This window comes from Chamaea fasciata, unplaced genomic scaffold (assembly GCF_029207755.1).
Source record: "Chamaea fasciata isolate MVZ Bird 193981 ecotype frontalis unplaced genomic scaffold, bChaFas1.0.hap1 SCAF_3, whole genome shotgun sequence".
Lineage (NCBI taxonomy): Eukaryota > Metazoa > Chordata > Aves > Passeriformes > Sylviidae > Chamaea > Chamaea fasciata.
Genome location: NW_027094088.1, coordinates 15227644 through 15247738, shown reverse-complemented (window position 1 = coordinate 15247738; position 20095 = coordinate 15227644). Strand labels below are relative to the sequence as shown.

Here is a 20095-nt window from a genome sequence, read left to right as displayed (position 1 = left end):
GCACTGGACTTAGTTAGAAATGTCAGTCTTGTATGTTCATGTTACTTTATTCTCCCCTACCCTTCAGCTCCTCTTTCCAGCCTAACTGTAATGGTGTGGGCCAAATAGATGGAAGAGTTCCCTTTCCTGCCTTCACCCTCCCACCGCTGTCTCCCAGATGTTTCCCTCTCTCCTCTCCCAGGCTTTCCCACATATTCACAATATCTGGTTTGGGCCTTAAAGGTGCATTTCTGTTTGAGTCTGCTTCTTTCACTTCTCCTTGCCTGCCCCTCTTCCTGGACTGGTTCAAGCAGCCACAACCTCCAGCCTACCTGGGGCAGCAGGACTGACCATGGAAGTGAGGGGTAGCTATGGGAGAGGCAAGCGCTTGTTACAACTGCAACCCTTGGCACGGTGTGCAACTGTTTCCCCTCACTTAGGGCCTGCTACTTGCCTGCCAATTTGAAATACCACCCCTCTTAAGTTGGAGAGCAGGGTTGATATATGCCTCCTTTGCTCTGCCAGTAAGCCTAGGGATTTGTTCCTGCTGCCTCCTTCTTTCCCACTCTTCTGCCTAAGAAGAGTTCTTTGCATCTGTTCTTTTCTAGGCTGTATTTCACTTTGCTACCTGCAGCGTTCCGTTGAGGGGCACGAACTAATGGTGCTAGCTCTCATGCTGACAGCAGTCTGGTCAGTGTGGCCAAAAGCCCTGCACAGCCTTCAAAGCCTCCCTGAAAATCTGAATCCATGAGCCCACTCTGTGCTGACACAACAGGGCAGCCGCTGCTGCCTGAGCTCTCTTGTGAAGTGAGCTCTGGCAGCAGAGGCTGAGGGGACAGCCTGCAGGGTCGGCTGAGTTGCCATCACATGGAGTTTACTGATATTTTACATCCTGAGCATCACACAGCAAGAGAAGTGCAGAAGCACTGTCAGGAGCCTTAAGGGAGCAAGACAGAGGCAATGAGCCCGCGTGAGAGGATGCTGGGCTGGGTGAAGCTGCACTTCAGTGATAAAGGTTGTGTTTAGCCTTATTACAGATGTTGTGTGTGAGCTTTGGCTGTCACAAAGGTATGATTTACAAAAGTATCTTTATATGTTCTCGTTGAAGAGCCTTTGAAGTCCTCCATTCAATATCTGTATCTCTGTTTCCTGCCTGTGAGTGGAGTTGTCTTTTAAGTGCTCTCAGTATTGCCCCTGGGTCAGCGATCTCATGGTAGGATCTGAAGGCAGGTGTAGATTATGGATTTCTGGCTGACTTTCAGTCTTTCAGTAGGTGGTGATGTCGTTTCCTAAGGCAGCTGTACATTTCCTTCCAGGGTGCCTACTGTTTTAGCAAAAAAAAAAAAAATTAGATTTTAGATGCAGAGTTAATGTAAAGTGTGTGTGGGCTAGAAATCCTGTGGCTGTAAACTTTTTTGAGAATTTTGTTATTTCCTACTTCTCACGAGACCTGACATCATCTAGTTTTTCTGCTCCCTGTCCTGTCTGAGGAATTCAATTTAAAGAAAGTCTTGGATAGTAGAAAAAAAAGGGAATCAGATTGCATGAGGGTAGAAGAGAAGGTCATGGAGGTACTTTGAGCAATTAAAATAATTTGTGATGACCTTGGGGTGAAAATGCAAGGCAATTCCAATCTAAAACAGCTTGCCTATTTTCTCGGCTTTATCCTTGGTCTTGTTCATATTCTGTCTAAAATTGTCTCTAGCCCTTGGGGTTTGAAATTACTCCTACAGCAATTTTCTCCCCTCGTGCCCTCAGAGTAGACAGGGCAGAAACAGAGAAGCTGAGTGGCAGCTTCTTGCAGTGAAAGTCATTGAATTTCTTAGGGTCTCTGCAGCACCAAATCCCCTTTTTCCTTTGTCTTGCTGAGCCCCTGCTTGCTGTCAGGAAACACTGCAGATGCTTGTTTGGTCCCTAGGCTACACATTTTACCCAGCTTTAATCTTGTTTCTTTCTGCATCCTGTAATGCGTTTAAGAAACCTCAGGCTGAGTCTGTCAAGGCCTTTCCTTTGATGGCCACATATTTACTGTTGTGTGAGTGAACCAACAGCATCAGCAGCACCCTGAAGTCCCAAAGACTGCACTCACCAATGTGAGATCAGCGAAAAGTAATTACAGTTAATAGGATCTTTGACTTGTATGATGGATCACATACTATAATATTTCCTTCTTAAGAAATACTACTGAAACAAAGAATTGTGTTCCTAAAGCTGATGAGACAACAGGATAATAAAATGCCCTCCCTAAGTCCCTAAGTGAGGAGGCTGAGTCCTCCTCAGCCTTCGCAGCAGGAGCTACAGTCTGAAAGACAGGTAGCACTTCGTTTACACAACGTTAAATCCAAAGAAGCTCAGTTTTCTCAAGGGCAAGGGCCCTCCACTTGCTCCTTTGTATCTGAGCACAACCTCTTATACACACCTGCCGCTTTTGCCTGTGCTTGGAAATCCATTTCCAGCAGAAGTGATGGTTGGCAGCCCCCATGTCCTTTCTGTTCTGAGGCCCTGTACCTACTGACTTGCTTCTTCAGCCTTGCCATTGTTGGTCATGGCTCAGAGTGCCTTCAGGTCACGCATGCTGGAGATTCAAAACACACAATACGGCCACACTGTCAAACATCCTAAAGCTTCCAGGAATGGGTTACCCACTGTAGTGTGTCATACCTGGGATAATGAACACACTGGGCAGAATGAGACCTGAAATGTTTACAACTAATGTGGTGTTGTTACTCTCTCAAGTTTCTTGATGACCAGCATAGAAAAATTCCTGTGGTTTTCAAATCTCACAGTTACTTGCAGTGCAAGGAGGCCATTAGATATATGTTCACAGGGCAGTGCAAATGCTTTTCTTTTCAATGATGTGTTATTTGTTGGAATACCAGTTATTGCTGAAAGGTTGCAGGTCAAACTTGATTCTTGAAGCAGCCTGGAAAAACAGTTGTAACAAGGTCTGCATATGCCAGAAGATTGAAACAGCTTTAATGGAACCGGGATTTTTCGTTGAGATGGTTAAATCTGTAAAAAAGGCTGAGTGCTGTTTATTCTGTTGTAAACCCAGGCTTACTTTGGCTTGGGTTTTAAATCGGTTAGGTATTAGTTTAAGTAAAACTGAAAGCTTCTCAAATGATACTATCATCCAACTACCAATTAAAAAGTCAATTTATATCAAGCCAACGCAATTTCCTTTTATACACAAGGCTAGAATATGGGAAATTCGGGCATATAAAGATACAGTGAGCAATAATGAGGAGCTCGAGGTAAACAAATTACTATCACAGAAGCTGAAGGAGACAAAATAGGATTCTCAGTAGGCAAAAGGAGATAACAAGACACAGAGCAATCAAGCTTTAATTAAAGATTTCTGGTGCTTCTGAATAGGCTTTAAATACCATGAGGATAGCCTCTCTTTTGATGTTTCAGCTTCTCTTCTGTCCCACTGACAACTTATTTGTGTCAGGGCACACAGTACAAAAATGGCATGTTGTGCAATGTGCAAAAATACTAACCATTTTTTCCCCTCTTGCATTGTTTTCTCCCTTCTTTTCTGCATATCCAGCAGCCATTGTGCACCCCTGGTTTCTTACATGAAAACTGCCATCAAATCATTTTCTCACCCAGACTTGGTGACTGTTTTCCTCCAGTCTCTTCCCCACAGCATTTAGTGGTTGCACAGATTTTGTGTTTTCAATCAGGGAGAGTCCTGTTTTGAGTACTTCCATGGCTGTTTCTCGGAAGAAGTATCAGTCACATTAGTTAATCAGATGAAGGAGCTGAAAGGGACAGCGGAGCAAGTATTAAGTAAAAGAAAATTACATTTAGTTGCTCTTTGTGTGCAATTATACTAACTGAACTGTTGGTATAATGCAATAAAGGTATCTGCAGAATTGTATTTTTGTATTATGCATCAATTAACACAGTGAACAACAGCCCAGTGCCCTCCCCCCAACAAAAGTAACATTCTGAACAGGAAATGTTCGGACACAACAGTGGGATCTCACAATATGTAGGTATGAATTTCTTTATTGAAGTGTTTACACTTGCTTTCTCTGTAGGATTGAAAACAGCAATGTGCAATACTGGAAATCAGCATGCAACCAGATACAACCTAGCAAAGTTGAATTGGCATAATTGCTCTCTAGAGTTAATCATGCACTTGAAATAAACAGGGCAATTCACAGGTTTCAGACCTACATTTCAAAGCTGCTCACTCTTAAGAATAGCAGTTTAAATTGCACAGAAACTGCTGTAAATCTCAGAAAATGTTTTTAAATAATTTTCCACCTCCACCAAACTTGGTCTTTGTTATCTAACATGCATTTCTACCATCCTTTGTAATTATGAACAAAAAGAAATTCCAAGAAGTTGGTAGCATGTATCATTTAACACCCTTTATGGAAGACTCCTTGTGAAATGTAAAAGGGAAAGGAAAGCATTCTTCATGCTGCTTTGTTAGTGCCTGGTTTCAGAAGGTAGCAAGAAGCAAGGCATTCTCGTTGCTGTCCAAAGTCAGTAGTGCTCTTACACTGACCACAATTTCCTTCAATAATGCCCTGATAGTGTTCCCTATTTATAAACACTAAAGAAAAATCTAAATCATGAATCAAGCTTTTGAGTATTTCTTTGAAATTATACTCAGGATCGATCTGGCATACGTTTGTCATCACTGCAGATGCTCTTCCTGTTGAACTGAAAGACATATCCAAGTCTTCTACTGCTGCCCTCATTTAGAAAATAAAGACAGAAGTAGCAACTCCAGAAAGAGTGGAAAAGCCAACCTCTCTCAGTCTAGTCATACTTCAGTAACTGGTTCTCCTATGGCTGGCAAGACTCACTAATTTCTATGATCATTTTATGTCCCCTTAATACCATTTTGTAGACACACTTAACAGGTATGGGACTGTGATTGTGAGCATAACCTAGTTCTGCCATTTACTATCATCTTTTGGCCCCCTGCCCCATTAATCTCTGGCAAATTCAATCATGGGAAAGGTAATAATCTCCAATTACTGCTCACAGAACACTGTTAAATGGCAGAACCCAAAGCAAAATTGAAATCCTTACCTCAGTGAGTATGTTTCTTATATATGCTTGTAGTGTATTCTGCCTGCAGGCTTCCAGCAACGACCATCCCTGAAATTATTGGTAATGCATAACTGAGATTGCTCATGTACTGAGTAAAATCTACAGCTCCACACACAACCCATGGTGCCAGTGGCAGCCAAATGTCAGTGGAGATTATGGTGGGCAGTTTCCTGTAAGCCTCGGATTTCCCATATTGGCCAAATATTGCCAGGCGAGGGAAACTTATGGAAGCTTTTACGGATAGATGAAGCAAACATTCCACATTGTTAATGGCATCAAGCTTGATGACATCTGCCTGAGAAGAAGAGGTAAAATGAACTCTCTGAGGAAGAATTAATTGCACTTGGAAGTTTAGCCACTGGGGTTCTTATGCCTCTGAAACATGAGAATTTACAGCCCTTATTAATATGGATTTTTACTCTGTTGGAAGTAGGAATAGCCTTTTGGTCTGAACAGGGGTTGTCACAGCAAGTTACACAAACTGTTTACTCATTGTTTTAAAGCACTGATGCATTTCACTAACATGTTACTCTAGGTTCCAAACTAAGCCAAGTGCCATGGTGCTTGGTTGGCAATTTGCTCAAATTGCTAAAGTTTTGGTCAGCAACAAGCTTAAACTAGGTTCAAACCAGCTTGATTTGACAAATGCCAGTTAATACACTTAGGCCTTTGAGGTATAGCCAAAATGCCTCTGTCTGTTTTGTGGCATGGAGTTTGTGTGCTGTACGTGTGCCAATGAAATTGCATTCTATGTTAGCAGTACAAATGTGCCTTAGGCTTTGCTCCACAGTTTTCTGTTCAGTGTTGCTGGTTGTTATTTGCAACAATGCCTGCAGCAGCATTGCCGCAGGCTTCAAGTAGTATCAGAGCTTCAAACAAATTAGTAATTTTAAGTCTTCTGGGGTATTGTTCATTTTGTTTTTCAAGAGCAGGACCTCACTCCCCTTTTGCTGTGGCTGAAATCCAGCACCTTGATTGCTGTGCATTTCATGAATCTAGACAAACTGTGTGAAACTTAAAATTTCTGCTGTGCAAAAGGATGAGCGACTGTGTATGTAAATATATCCATCAGTGAATTCATTATGGAAAGAAAAGTTATGAAGGAAGACTTTTTTCCAATTGTTTCAATAGAGGCAAAAAGACTTTGTTTTGCAAAATGTTGCTTCTGGGACCTTGCCAATGTGTTGGGGAGCTTGCCAGGGAGCAGGAGGGCAGGTGAGTGAGTAAACAGGGAGAAACTTCATGTTTCCTCTTCCGTGTTTCTTTTAAAGGGAAGGATTCTATCAAATTGAACTGATGTATAAATTCACTGAAATGTAGTACCCCAGTCTGAATCTCACTGTGATCTCCACTTCCTTTTTTTTTCCTTTCTTTCTTTCCCCATCTCAAACAGAGATTTCCATTTTTTAAACCTGGGTAGCATCTTGCAGCTACCAATGACAGAATTTGTAGGGACCCTACATTAAACTACCTGTTGTTTTTTTTATGGGAATCCTCAGCTGTTTTTGGACACTGGGCATATGTAACTTGTGTGAAGTTGGGCAGAATTCCACAATCTGCTAGGTTTTGGGGGAGGTTTAGCCTGGAGAGTCCTGCTGTCCTTCCCCCGGTGTATGAGATGCTGGCAGCGTTATCCTGCCTCACACTGCAGAAGGAAGGAGGGATGTGGTGTGCACTATGCAACAGACCACAGCTATTCACAGATGGAAAAAATCTATGCTTCTCACCAAGCTACTTAAGGATTTTCGATTCAGTGCTGCTGCTTTAGTCTTTGGAGATCAAAATAATGTTTCAAACTGAATTACTGTAAACTGCTGTGGCATGCAGCAACCTGTAGAAATGCTCTCTCCAAGCTCATATGACATGCTGCATTCATTTCTAGAATCAAGGAAAAATCAATACTTTGCAGGGAGTGAAATCTTACTTTTTAAAAAGCAGTGGTGGGTTATTAAGGCAGGCAGTACTCTGTTTTGCTGCTGGGTTAGTGGTTTCAGATCATGGGCTGCTGTTACATCTGTGCACCGAGGGTTGGCTTAGTGAAACATGTAAGAGAAGGGGTGGGGGGAAGTGTGGGAGTTTTAGTCTGTATCCAGAATTGTAACTAAGATTGATCTGTCCTAAATATCTTGAAATGAGGGGCAAATTCTTCCTATGTCATGTTATGTCCCATTTAATTCAGTGACAAAACTGTTCCATGTTGGACTAGCTTCCAGTATTTATAAACAGGAGTAGGGCTGTTTGCACCTTGGTGCAGCAATGACAAATGAGATCATGCAACACCTGGCTGGAGGTTTTACTAAAATCCTTGCTGGATTAAATCAGGTGCATCTCTTAGGACTTCACTTAAGCCAGACTTCCTCCTGCAATGTTTTGGGCAAAGATCACTACCAGTTCTGCTAGTTCTGAAGCACATCTTTTCCTGTTCTTGTCTACCATCTACCTAAATAATGCAAGTAAATATTCTTGCTAGGACTGGTTGTAGCCACTGCAGAACATGGGAGGCTTTACAGACAATCTTGTATACACCACTGTATCCATTACATCAGGACCATTTTAGAAATCCAGTGTCACCTCCTGTGCTCAGTCGTCTCCAAGTTCCTTACATCATGGCATACTTACTCCCTTACTCCCTGGCATAACATAGTTGTGGTTTCTCAAGCTCTGAAAAAACAGATTCTAAGATCTTAGTGCTGATTAACTAATTTCAAATTGCCACCAGTGTTTGCCCTTACTCTGCATTGGAAGTGAGCCCCCTCTAGTCTGCCCTAAAGGCAGAAAATACAAAAAATGTTCTGGTTGCTTCAGTTCAGAGTCTGAAGGCATAAGGTCTGTGGCAGAGGGACATTCTCCTTCTGTTCCACCAGGTCTTTTAAGGAACCAGAGGGCCATTTCAAAGTATTTTGGAATAAGATGTAGTTCATTGATCCCCAGTCCCTGGAACCCAGTGGGAGCCAAGAGCAGCCAGTTTCAGGTCCGGCTGTGCTGTGTATTATGCGTAGAATTGTCTAGAGATAAGTTTTCCAAGGTCAGGTAGGCAGATACCTAAGGAACGAGTTTTATTTCAAGGGACTAAATCAGAAATGTAAAGGTTTACCATAGCAGCCATCTGCACATGCTGTGATCTGTCCTAGGTTTTATCACTTCCAGTTTTCCATTTTGATTCTCATGTTTTGGGCTTATTGTCCCCTTGAAGGTCACCTGCATCTGCCTTTGGGAACACGTTTGATATTTCACTGGAGACATACAAGTGGTTTCTTATTGTTCCACTTACTGCTTGCTTTACTAAACATATGTTTCAGTGCAGGTGGCTAAGCCCATTGGGGTATTGCAATGTTAAATCACTGTGATAGCTGACAGAATGAATCTCTCATCTTCCAGTTAGTGTGAGATTTTCCTTTGGGTTTGGGGTGGGTTTTGCAAGGATAAACACAAGTAACTTCTGGTGTCAGACTGTTCAGAGCTACTGAAGCATTTTACTTTCAGAACTTCTAGACTTTTCTTCCTTAGGTGCCTTTATCCTCTTCCCTGTTGTTTTGGGGATTTTGGGGGGTACATCAGAAGCAAAAGAGGAGAGGGAAATTCTTCCATTTGCTGTCTAATAATTTTAGATGTCATACTGCCACCCACTGCAGAAGGCTTGGAGAAATAAGTGAAATTAGTATGTAAATGAAACAAGTAACCATGACCAAATCCGTAGAGGACCCTTGCAGGGAAGTTTTGAGGGAGGGATCGTGTAGATTTTTCAGTAAAATGGGATTATTCTCTCAGCAGTACTTAGATTGGGAAATTTTCTTAACAGAGTGGTAGTTTTGTACAACACTGTTTTACCAATGTTTTTCAGAAATAGCAGTCGCTTTATTTCTTAAAGTTCCATCAAATTCTTTGATCCATTTCAGTCACTGAACTTTTTTTGTAAGAAGGAATTTAGTTCATCTTAGGATTGGTTTGTGACAAGGTAATTCAGACTTTTTTTTTCCTGGCTAAGATAATGTGGTTTTTTGTGTTTCTGGAGGGTGAACCACTCTCCAGTAACAGTAATGGTCGAACTTTTGGCCTTGCTCATCCAGACACGTGCAGACCATCATTTCTAGACCACATCAGCTTAGACAACAGCTCTGAATTCCAAGAAAGAGGTCAAGCTAATCATAGAACATCCTAAGTTGGAAGGGATCTGCAAGGATCATTGAATCCAACTCCTGGACATCGAGTCCAATTAATGCCCTGTCTTAACTAATTAGTATCACCACTGAAGGAATCCGCATGTGTGGCATTGCTTTTGTGGAAGCTGGTAGAGAAATGGTGCCCTTTGAGAAGGCCATATGGAAGGCGACTGGACCAACATAATCTGTAGAAAAAACTTCAGATGTATTCCAAATCTTTTATCTTTAATGGCAGTAGAACTACCTAGTAGAGTTTATTAGATTGTGTGTATTAGTTATTAATAAGTATGTTTGATAAATCATGTCATGTTCACAAAAATTGCTTTGTCCGCTTATTTACCATCTAGATCTTAGTTTTGATTATATATTAAGTATTTCCTGATATACTAGAAAATAGGACAAGGTGTGTTTTACAAAAGCATTTTGGTCTTATGACTGTGATGCCCCTAAAATGAATCTTTAAGGTAAAGAATATCATTGTCACCAATATGCCTTCAAATTTTAAAAATTAGAGTTTTTTGAGACATAAATTAACAAAACCTTGTTCTGGAAATCTATTTGTACGGGATTAGTACTTCCAATTGATGGAAATGGTTGTAATAGGGAAGCATTGATTTACACTCACAGATCTGGCTTAGAATGCAGAGCTGGATACTTGTTTTACAGGCATCACTCAGGTATTTTGCTTTCTGAAGCTTAATTTGAGCCTCCTGTGAGCAAATAATTATTCAAAATGCAATTAATCTATTGTTTTAATTGCTGTGATGATGTTGTATTTACAGGTTTTTATCTAATTAACAGTTACTTTTCCATATAAAATAGATTCAATAATCAAATGTCTCTAGAAATTGAAAGGGCTAGAACGCACCAACCTTGAGATTATGAATGAGCACTTAACAGCCCAGAAAGCAGATCCTGAAACTAGGAGGACTCGGTTGTATTTATCTCTACTCTGTGCTCTTTGTCTTGTTGAGCCTTAGGAAAAATAGAGCTATGTTTATTGTGATAGATTTCTGGAGATGTTGATGAAAAGCTGTCAAATACTGAGATACAGAAAACTATGGTACTTTGAGAACAATTCTGTGGGTATTTGTTTGGGTTAAAACCTCAGGGCCGGGTTCTGCTATTGGTCCAAGAAGCAGAGCAGCTAAAGAGCAGAACTACTTGGTCTTTGGACATTGGGGTCATGCTTTGCACGTGTCTTCCTTTCAGATCAGTGGTTGTTCACAACCTGTGGTGCCAGTGGACCCTATGGCCCCACACAGAGTCAGTGCAATGATGCCTACAGAAACTCCAAACTCAGAGTGGTGGTGGGAGCTGAAGGGATTCTCCAAGGCATTCAGATCTGGAGAGTACCAGCAACCAACACATACAGGTAAGGGAACTGTCTCTGATTGTCATGATGTATCTGTGTTCCCAACTATCCAAGCTGAGATACACGCTGGGCATTTTTGAAGTATTACATTCAGAAATTTGGCCACGTCTAGTGGGGTTTTACTTATCACTGAGCCTCTGATTTCCAGTCTCTCCCATCTCAGATTTGTTCCCTGGAAGATGCAACCTTTTTGGTGAAAGAGAAGAAACTTTCTGAGGCAGGGAAATCTTTAGGCTAAACGGTTACGGGTTGGGAAAGCTCTATCAGTAGCTAAAAATGAAGCATTGTCACCTCCCCAGACCAAGAGGAATACATATCCCATTTGTCATTCATTGAACCCTGGGATCAGAATGAGGTTTTCCCACCCTTCACTTGGTGTGGAGGGCACAATCACGTGTCAGAGTTTCTTATAGGGCAGCTCGCCTCAACCTCTGCTCAGCATCTTCACATTTTTGAATCTAGACACAGCAAGTTGAGCTTGTAAGCCTGGCTTACCACAGTAGAATTGATTTTGAAAGCCAGCCACCTAAATGGTAGGCTCTGTGATACTGAGGGTTCTAACACTTAAATCTCCCTGTGGAGTTATTTTTGAAGAGAGATGATCAGATACGGTTCAATGCTACTTGATCAGATTTTTACCAATCATTTTTTCTTTTTGCTCTTGCTGGGGAAAGAAGTAAATCGAAGTGTAGTTCACTGTCTCTGAATGGTAACATGAAGCCATTACATGCCTCATTTTATAAGCAGAACTGTCAGTTCAAACCAGTGACTGTCTAGTGGTGGGTTTTTATGCAGCATTCCATATTGAAACCAATGATGGTATCTCGGATTTCAAAGCAAAACATTCCATTGAAGGCTTTGAACAAATTTCAGTTACAATTTTCTGATCCCTTGGGTTTTTTTTCCTTTATATTGAAAAAAAATGTTAGTGTTGAGGCTAGATGTCAGTCTCTAATAGAGGTCTAGGGCATAGCAGTTTTTAGAAACTGGCTAGGTTAGGCACAAGTTCTGCCTGAGTGCCTATTCCTACAAGGATTGATGGTAATGCAAAAAGCATTAATGATATTTTACCCAGCTGTCAACAAGGAGTTGCCTGAGGTGAATAGAATTTTTCAGAACCAGCATATGGTAAATATGGTTATAAAGTACGGCCCAAAAATGAACAGGCAAAACAGCCCAAAAGTTTACAGCACTGTCATTTCTTTAATATTAGAGTCCAAGAAGAGCCAGAATTCCTGTGCAACTGTAGGCTGACTTTTTGCTGCACAATACAAGCCCTGGGCCCGGCAGGGATGACCTGTCTATTTAAGTCCTATAAATGACCTAACAGACTTTTAGGTTCTGTATAGATAATACATGTATAATGTCGTGCATAACATATATATATAAAGGGATGACATTCTCTTCTGCACCTCTTAAGGCTATAGTAGAAAATTCATGGCCTGGGGAAAGCAGGAGGCAATTGTGGGCTTAAATTAACTTGACATCTTCCTGATTCTGGTCTGCTGAAGGGGCAGCAGAGTATGCCAGCATAGCATAGCCCTAGGAAAATGTCAAGTGCAATATCAATTCCAGGGCTTCCCAGAGTTTGGACTTACTGCCTGTGTTTAGCTCTGCCCTGCAGTCCTGCTGCAGTGTGGATCCTGTAAGTTTTCCTGATAGGCACTGCTGAAGCACCTCACCCAGGGAAAAAACCCTCCTGCTGGCTGCTGGGCTCTCAAGAAAGCTGATGTTCTGCCATATCAGTGTGTTTTACACTGTGTAATGTACACTCCTGGTAATTGCACAAGAAGGATATTGATTTTGTGAACATGAGGCAGAATATGTATTATTAAAATACAGACAGCTCAATTTTGCACAAAACTGCCAGCACAAACCAACCACACCCAGAAAACCTCACCATCTGTGAAGGTCTGAGTAGGTTGCCATATGCTGTAGTGCCCACATTTGAAAACTGGAGTTTTACATACTCTGGTTCACTCCCATGGGACTTCACATTGTTTAACAGTGAAGTTAAACTTTATAAAAGAATATTTTTTGTTTCAGATTTCCTTCTAAGCATTCAGAAGGTCTGGTCATCTATGTCTTTTGACCAAATATGAGAGAAGTAGATTGTAATAAATTACACATTAATATTTTTTAACTTCTTTCTGTTTTTAAAGGAAGATGTTTAGGTGCATTTTGCTGAGTGCCCCATTTGTGGTCACTTCCACTGTCCTCTCTTCTCTATGGTCCCTTCATATAAAGTGGCACAAGAACACAGCCCAGTGGTGTGCAAAAAAGTGTCATTCTGAGTTAACCAGCCTAGGTACAGCACTTTCTCATACTCTCAAGACTAGCTCCAGTGTTTACCATAACCTGGATGTTAAGGTGCATGTTTTTCTCCAGCCCTGGTTTGCACAGCCTGGTTTGCAACTCTGTGCATCCTGACCCTTCCTGAAGGTGTGGACTTCTTTTTCAGATCCCACAAGTGTCATAGTAAACAAACAAAGGACGGCAGTGGAAGGTATTTTGTGTTCTTGCTTGGGATGGGCTAAACCTTTCTTCACGGCCAATATGGTTAAAAGGCTTCCTTCCTCCTGTAGAAGAAAGGTATTCCTAATGAAAGGGATCTTCTTAAAGTTTGAAGTCAAGAATGACTGTTTAAATAGTGCCACCTATTTTGAATGGGGAATGACTGTCACCTGAACATACTGGGTTTTGTTTGTCTTCAGCCTTTGAATGAGGCTAGACTGGGTTTCCTGAACTTTCTGACATCACTGCTTGTATGCAAAATCTGTTCTTATATAGAAAAGTATGGCCCCTACTGGCAGGCAATTAGCCCTGCCAGCTTGCTGTGCCTGGTAGTGCACTTCATTAGCCATTGCAAAATTCTGCAGCAAATCAACTCAGTCTTCAGATTCATGCAGCATCTGTTCAGGGTGGCCCAGTGCTGTGTCCATCACTTTTTCTGCTGGCTCTGGTACAGCCTAACTGAGGACTGATTGCTTTGGTTATCAGTAGTGGCATGAACATAATCATGTCACATTGCCAGAATCTAATATGCTTTATGAGACACTGCCTGTTTGTAGGCAGGACTATGCTGGGCAGAGAGCAGCCAGGTGCTGGAGGAAAAGGGGTGTTAAAGCAGAGCACCTACCTAAGCTGTGCCTGGTAGGAAGCCGAGAGCAATTTTTGAGTTCTGAGTCCTGCAGTCTCTGGTTACATGCTCCAGGTGGAATTTTGCTCTCACAGAAATAGATGGAAAGCTGCTAATGTCAGTGGAGAATTACCTGCTTATTTCAGATCTAAATTGAGTTGCTGTACTGCCATTCACCTGCTCAGAAAGTTGAGCAACTATGTGTTTTGTTGCAGCAGAAATGTGTTTTATCATGATGTCTAAAAAGTGCTTTGAAATCCTTTGCTAAAAGCTGCTTTAAGAATGTCTGTTGTTAGAAGGGGAGAGGGAGTAGCTGAGAAATGGTGTTTCAGCCACATCTTTGGGTACACCAGCAACAGTAAGCACCTGGGAATCTTTACTGTTTGAAACAAAAATCCCAGAGCCTTAACTGAGACTGGAGCAGTCTGTGTGTAGCCTGCCCACTCCTGGCTGGAGACAGTGAGATGTTCCTGATCACCATGAGTTTGGCCCGGGGGCTTTTGCCTTCCTTGTTTACTGCAGGTAGTGTCATCTCCATCTACTTTTCTTTCTGTATTCCTCTGGTCCTGGGAATAAGAGAGCTGTTTTCCATCTGGTCCATGCTACCAGGACCAGTTATGCTGTCTGCTTTCTCAAATCTCCCTCTGTCAATCTCATGCTTAATGTTCTCTTTAGCCATATGTCCTGTTTTTACCAGTTTTCCTGCTTCTGTTCTTTCTCTTCCTTGCTGCAAACTTCTCAAGGATGTGCCTTCTGGGAAACAAGATGTGTTTCATATATTGAAGCTGGAAACTATAGGGACTTGCTCTCTCTGTTCTCAGCAGTGTTTGCCTAATAATCGAAGTGAAAGAATCTGTTTTGTAGCTACTCAAGCTCACAGATTGAAACAGAGCAGAAAATCAGTCTTCAGGCTTTGGGTTTAGATTTATTTAGAATGTCAGGTCTTCAGAGCACAGCTTCGTGACACCGCGTTCAGGTGTGCAAAATGCTCAGTGCTTAGAATTGGTCTGTGCTTCCTTCCACCTGTCCGGGAGAACTCAGGTGGTGGCCTCTTGTTTCCTTTTTTCTGCAGCATCTCAGGCTATGGAGCTGCAGGTGGGAAAGGAGGGAAGAACACCATGGTGAGATCCCACGGAGTGTCTGTACTGGGAATTTTTGACCTCCAGAAGGATGATACACTGTATATCTTGGTGGGACAGCAAGGAGAAGATGCTTGTCCTAGTGTAAGTGATTGCCTTTCTTTTTTGCCTTAATCCCTTCTAGCAATCCATGCAGTTTTGTCTTTTCACACAGAAAAACGTTGGCCTCAAGGGGTTTGAGGCTATAGGACTCAAGAAATAGGTATAGTTTTACTGGGAGAGCATGAGAACATGAAGCACCCTGTGCTCACTTCTTTTCAATATTTGGTCCCCACTGATGATACTCAACAGGTTCCTGACTGATCTGAGTATCTCAGAGCACCTGTGGGGAGCCTTGGAGACAAAAGACAACCCTGCCTTCCATTCCTCTGGAGATCAGTCTTCAAGGCTGACTTTGCAGGATTTTGCCCTTGTTCCGCTACTGAGTCCAGCCCTACCATTATCCTATACTCTGCACCTCTAGAGATATGGGTATCACAGGGCCTGCTTGGTTATTCCCGTATGGGAATTGGAAAGAGAAATCAATTGTTGTTGAGTCAGTCCTGATTTTTATGTTACTAACCAACCCTTGCTGCAAATGTCTTGACAGAGAGATGGGCACTATTTGCATGCACAGTAGTTTATTAATTGTTCAGTATTCTTTGAAGGAGGATGTAGGAACAGGACACTCTCATAGAGCAAACTAAGCATCATCTGATGAAATTTCACCTACAGGTTTGAGCTGGACATTTAAATGATGTGCATTTCTCAGCTGATAATGGCTGGCATCCAAGAGATAAAAGCTTACCAGTCTGTTAGAGCAGAGAAAGGTTGAAGGATATAGACAAGTAAGAGGGGTTCTCAAGGCTGGCTGCTGAAGTAAATAATGTTAAAACTAGAATTACACATATCTACAAATAAACCATTAATAAAAAGCCTTTTTGAAATGAAAAATGGCCAAACTCAAACGTCCATCCAATGTCTTTAACTAGGACATTCCAGCTGAGGATAATATATGGACTCATTAAATTGCAGGCCACTGTAATTTTAGTGAGAATTTATTGAGTGCTAATGTAATTCTTTCATTGAGGCAAAGAGATTGCATTGACTTGTAGAGGGGACTTTTACTAGATTGGATTGTAATCAGTTATGTCTTTGCCAAGAAGGATTATATTTTTTTGTAATCTAGTGGTTCCTTTGGGTCATTGACTTTGTCATTTTATTAATCATTTCCACCCAACTCCAAATCAATTAAGGAGAGGGAAAAAACAGGGGAAGGAGGACTGTTAGTTCTTCAGGCAAGTCTGCACACACAAAATGGATGCCACTCATTCTCTGGCACAAATGAGAAGGTATTTTGTGGTCAGCAGAATAATTTGGAATTTGAGCATGCTTTTATCAGGTTCTTCTTCCAAAAGAAAACACTTACCTGAAAATAGAAGGAAACAAAAGGTGAATCCTATTAAAACAAATGTTTGTGCATTTTCCCCTGAAAGCATTGTTGGTTTAGTAGGTTCAGTGTGCAATATATGTGCAATATAACAAAATAGTGTTACTGAGACAAAACCTGTAAAGTAAAATAAGCTAGAATCAAAGTTTTCAACTTGAAAACACTCACAGAAGGGTCCTGCTTGTCATGCATTTTAGTGCTCCGATTTTAAACCAAAAAATATTTAGGTCATAGTCCTGAAGTAGATATAAATAGTGGTTTAAGATTGTGATTGAAATCAGTTAGTGAATTCAGGGGTTTGCCTTATACAGAAAGTTCTCTATGTTCAGTGGTAATTGAAGGACGGGAAAAAATGCTAAGTAGGAAATGCGGAAGATTTTTAGTGAGGTATTTTTATTAACGTCAGGTGAATACTGCAATTGAAGGTGGGATTGCTGCTGGTTTGGTAGGTACTGGTAGTTGCAGTAAAACTGCTACTAAAATCAATGCACATTGGCTGCTTGGCCCCAACCAATGGAGGACTGGAAATGAGGTAAAGAAACTTGGGTTCCCTCTATCTTTTGCCACATGGGACAAGGCACATCCTTGCCGATTTACTCCCTTCCTCCGCTTGTGAAATACAGACTGTTAATGCTGGGAAATATTTGCAGTAAATTCTGCTACATTTTGTACATTAGAAGTTTATGGAGCTGTTTTTACGTGATAATAGGTATCAGCACTGAGCTTGCTTCAAAATAATTCAGTTAAAAATGACAACACATTTTTCTGATGAAGGTTGAGGCAAAAGGCCAGACTATTCTAGAAGAGCATTCACTTGGTTCTGCTCGTGTAGTTTCACTGGAGGACAATTTCTTGCTTCGGGATGGTGAAGGGTTCACGAGGCCTCGGTGTGTACAAGGGAATGGAGGTTTCTTACCTGAATTCAGACCTGGTTTTCTGTTTGCAGACTAATGATGTTATCCAGAAGGTCTGCATTGGAGAGAACAATGTGATTGAAGAAGAGATTCGCGTGAACAGAAGTGTCAATGAATGGGCAGGAGGAGGTGGAGGCGGGGGCGGTGCCACTTACATATTTAAGGTATGGAAACACAGTCCCCATGCACCTTCAGCATCAACACATCCTGCCACCTGCCTCTGAAAATCCTTTATACACCTCAGGGAGAGGGTCCATAGAGTGACCTCTGGGTATCCTTAATTTCCACTTGGGGGATGTAGGGTTCTGGGTTGGCCCTTCACACTTCTTTGAACTGCTGTGCAATATGGCCACACTTGCTTCAGAGGCTTGGAGTATCCTTTGCAAGCATAATGGGTTGAACTGGGTTGGTTTTTTGCAATAAAAACTGAGATGCTGAGTTCTACAGCAAAGGGCAAATTCTGCCTTCAAGACTTCATTCAACTCAGTCTTTGTAGAATGTGAGACTTCAGCTACACATATGGCCTGACAAAGTTGAGGATAGCCGGTATGATTTCTGTTGCCAGTCCTGTAGCTGTGGACCACTGATGTTTCCTGTCCTGTGCTAGCTGAGCCAGTACTCACTCCAAACACTGGTTTAAGGCAGTCCTTTGCCAGAGGAGACATTGTGCATCGCAGTGTTCTTTAGCCATTTAATTTGATGAGAGTCATCACATGGGACATTACAGGCTTTCTAAGAGCCATCACCATGGCAGATACAATTCATAGAGCTACTGAGACTGCTGTTTCCTGTAGCAGAATTTAGTAGGACTATTCTTTAAATTTCTATTAATTAATTTTCTGGGTGTGGGTGCATAAATGATGCAATGACAATGTGCAGTGCTGACCAGCCCTAAATGCCTGCTTGGTGCAACATGGAGTAAGTATCATGTGGCTGAACTTCAATTTACATGTCTGACTCAGTTTGAACATTGCCTTTATTTCTGAATTTTTTAAGATGGAGAATGGAGAACCAGTCCCCTTGATAATTGCAGCAGGGGGTGGTGGCAGGGCCTACAGGGCCAAAACGGACACATTTCATCCAGAAAGACTGGAGAATGATTCCTCTATTCCAGGGTTGAATGGAAATTCAGGAGCTGCAGGTAAGGAAAGTTTATTCCTTTTATAAAAACCTTTGTGAATATGTGGTACTCCCACATTCCTCCACACTCCTCACAAGAAGGTGAGGCATAACTCATGCAAACACAGCTCAGGGGGAACAGGGGATTATACCAGATGAAAATAGAAGGTATCCTTCAAATAGTGCTGAATACTTGACGTAAATAAGGGTATCAGAGATGGTATAGCCATAGCAATGGCAACATTTTCCCAAAATGATGCAGTACCTCTCATAAACAAAGCTGTGTGATTTTTGATGTGGGAGTTTGCAGTGCCAGTGTGGCTGTCCTGCCCCCTGCACTGTTTTGTGCTGTGTGGACATACTCAGAGTTTCTCTGGCTTATGCAGAAAGAGCATAATTGCACCATGTCTAGAAGTCTCTGTGAAGAGACCTTGGACTGAGCAACCAGCAGATCTGAAAGTGAGTCACTGATAAGTCTGTTGTGTGGAGAGCAGGAGTGGGACATGTTTTTAGACCCCTTTCAATAAACACAGTTTGTTGTACTTTAGAACCTATGCTGGTTTTTTTTTTCAAAAGTGTTTTAGTCAAAGAGAAGGGGAAGGCTCTGTAAATCAGATAGAAGTGGTTGGAGAGTAGGTAGGGATATCTTTTTACATTTTCTGTAGAAAATACTCATCTTTCTATGGTAGGTGAAAAGAGGTGCAGATGATGACTTTCAACTGAGATGTTTTGAATGGATGCTTGTCCTGCACATCCCTGCAGTGTTTTTTACACAAAAAGTAACCCTTGGCTGTGCCTTTTCTCTTCTCTGAACTGCAGGTGGTGGAGGTGGCTGGAATGATAACACTTCCTTCCTGTGGTCAGGAAAATCATTGCTGGAAGGTGCTACTGGAGGAAGATCCTGCCCCCAGGCCATGAAGAAGTGGGGGTGGGAGACAAGAGGGGGTTTCGGAGGGGGTGGAGGGGGGTGCTCCTCAGGTGGAGGAGGCGGAGGATATATAGGTAAAGTGGCTTCGTGTTCAAGGTGTCCCTTCCCCTCCTTTAGTGCTAATGATCAGCAAAATGCTGATGATAACTCTCCTGTAGCTAGCATATTTGACTGTTATGTACTAGTATGTCTGTGTGTTGCCTTTTTAGCACTAGATGAACTTAGGGCATTTAGTCTTTGAGCAAAGAGCCAGATGCCAGTCCTTCAGCTGCAACTCTGGCTTTGCAGTCTGCAAAATATGACATTAAGATCCTGCTGTGATTCTTGAGCCTTTCATGTTGGGGTGACAGTGCTGGAGAAGGAGGAGCCACAGCTATGAGCTCCCGTTGCCAGCACCTGTGTTTGAAGGGCTTCGGTCCTGGAGGCTGGCAGCCAGGCTTTATGCCAGGGGAAAGACACAGTTTCTCCCCTGCCCTGCTGGGGGTGGGCCTTGGTCCTGCACAGGTGGTCTCTGGGGGCAGAGGCTCCGGCTGCCAGCCAGCACCCCTCTTAATATAACTTCAGTCAACAAGGAGCTAATTTCATGTGCCTCTGTCTCAGGGCAGCTGTCAGATGGCATTATGTTGATTACAACTGGTGTGGGCCAGATTCAAGATCTCTACTAACCCATAGTCTCCTGGGCCACATAGTTTCTGCAGCCATCTGCACTGTGGTGGACTCTTTAACCCCTGGTTCTCCACAGCTTAAATTAAGTATATGGTAGACTAGAAATATTGAGAGGAAGTAATGAGTTTAAATGATTAAGTGCATGTTTTGTACCAATGTTCCTGTGTA

At 42.1% G+C, this 20095-nt stretch overlaps 1 protein-coding gene across 1 annotated transcript in view; it reads left to right on the top strand.

The window, feature by feature from the left end:
* Positions 1 to 20095, top strand: part of LOC136286208 (ALK tyrosine kinase receptor-like) — a 194556-nt gene that overhangs the window by 173678 nt on the left and 783 nt on the right. The window contains exons 13-17 of the mRNA XM_066177564.1: positions 10431 to 10593; positions 14805 to 14955; positions 17247 to 17378; positions 18211 to 18355; positions 19153 to 19261. Coding sequence (XP_066033661.1) covers positions 10431 to 10593; positions 14805 to 14955; positions 17247 to 17378; positions 18211 to 18355; positions 19153 to 19261 — 700 coding nt within the window. The remainder of the gene's footprint in view (positions 1 to 10430; positions 10594 to 14804; positions 14956 to 17246; positions 17379 to 18210; positions 18356 to 19152; positions 19262 to 20095) is intronic.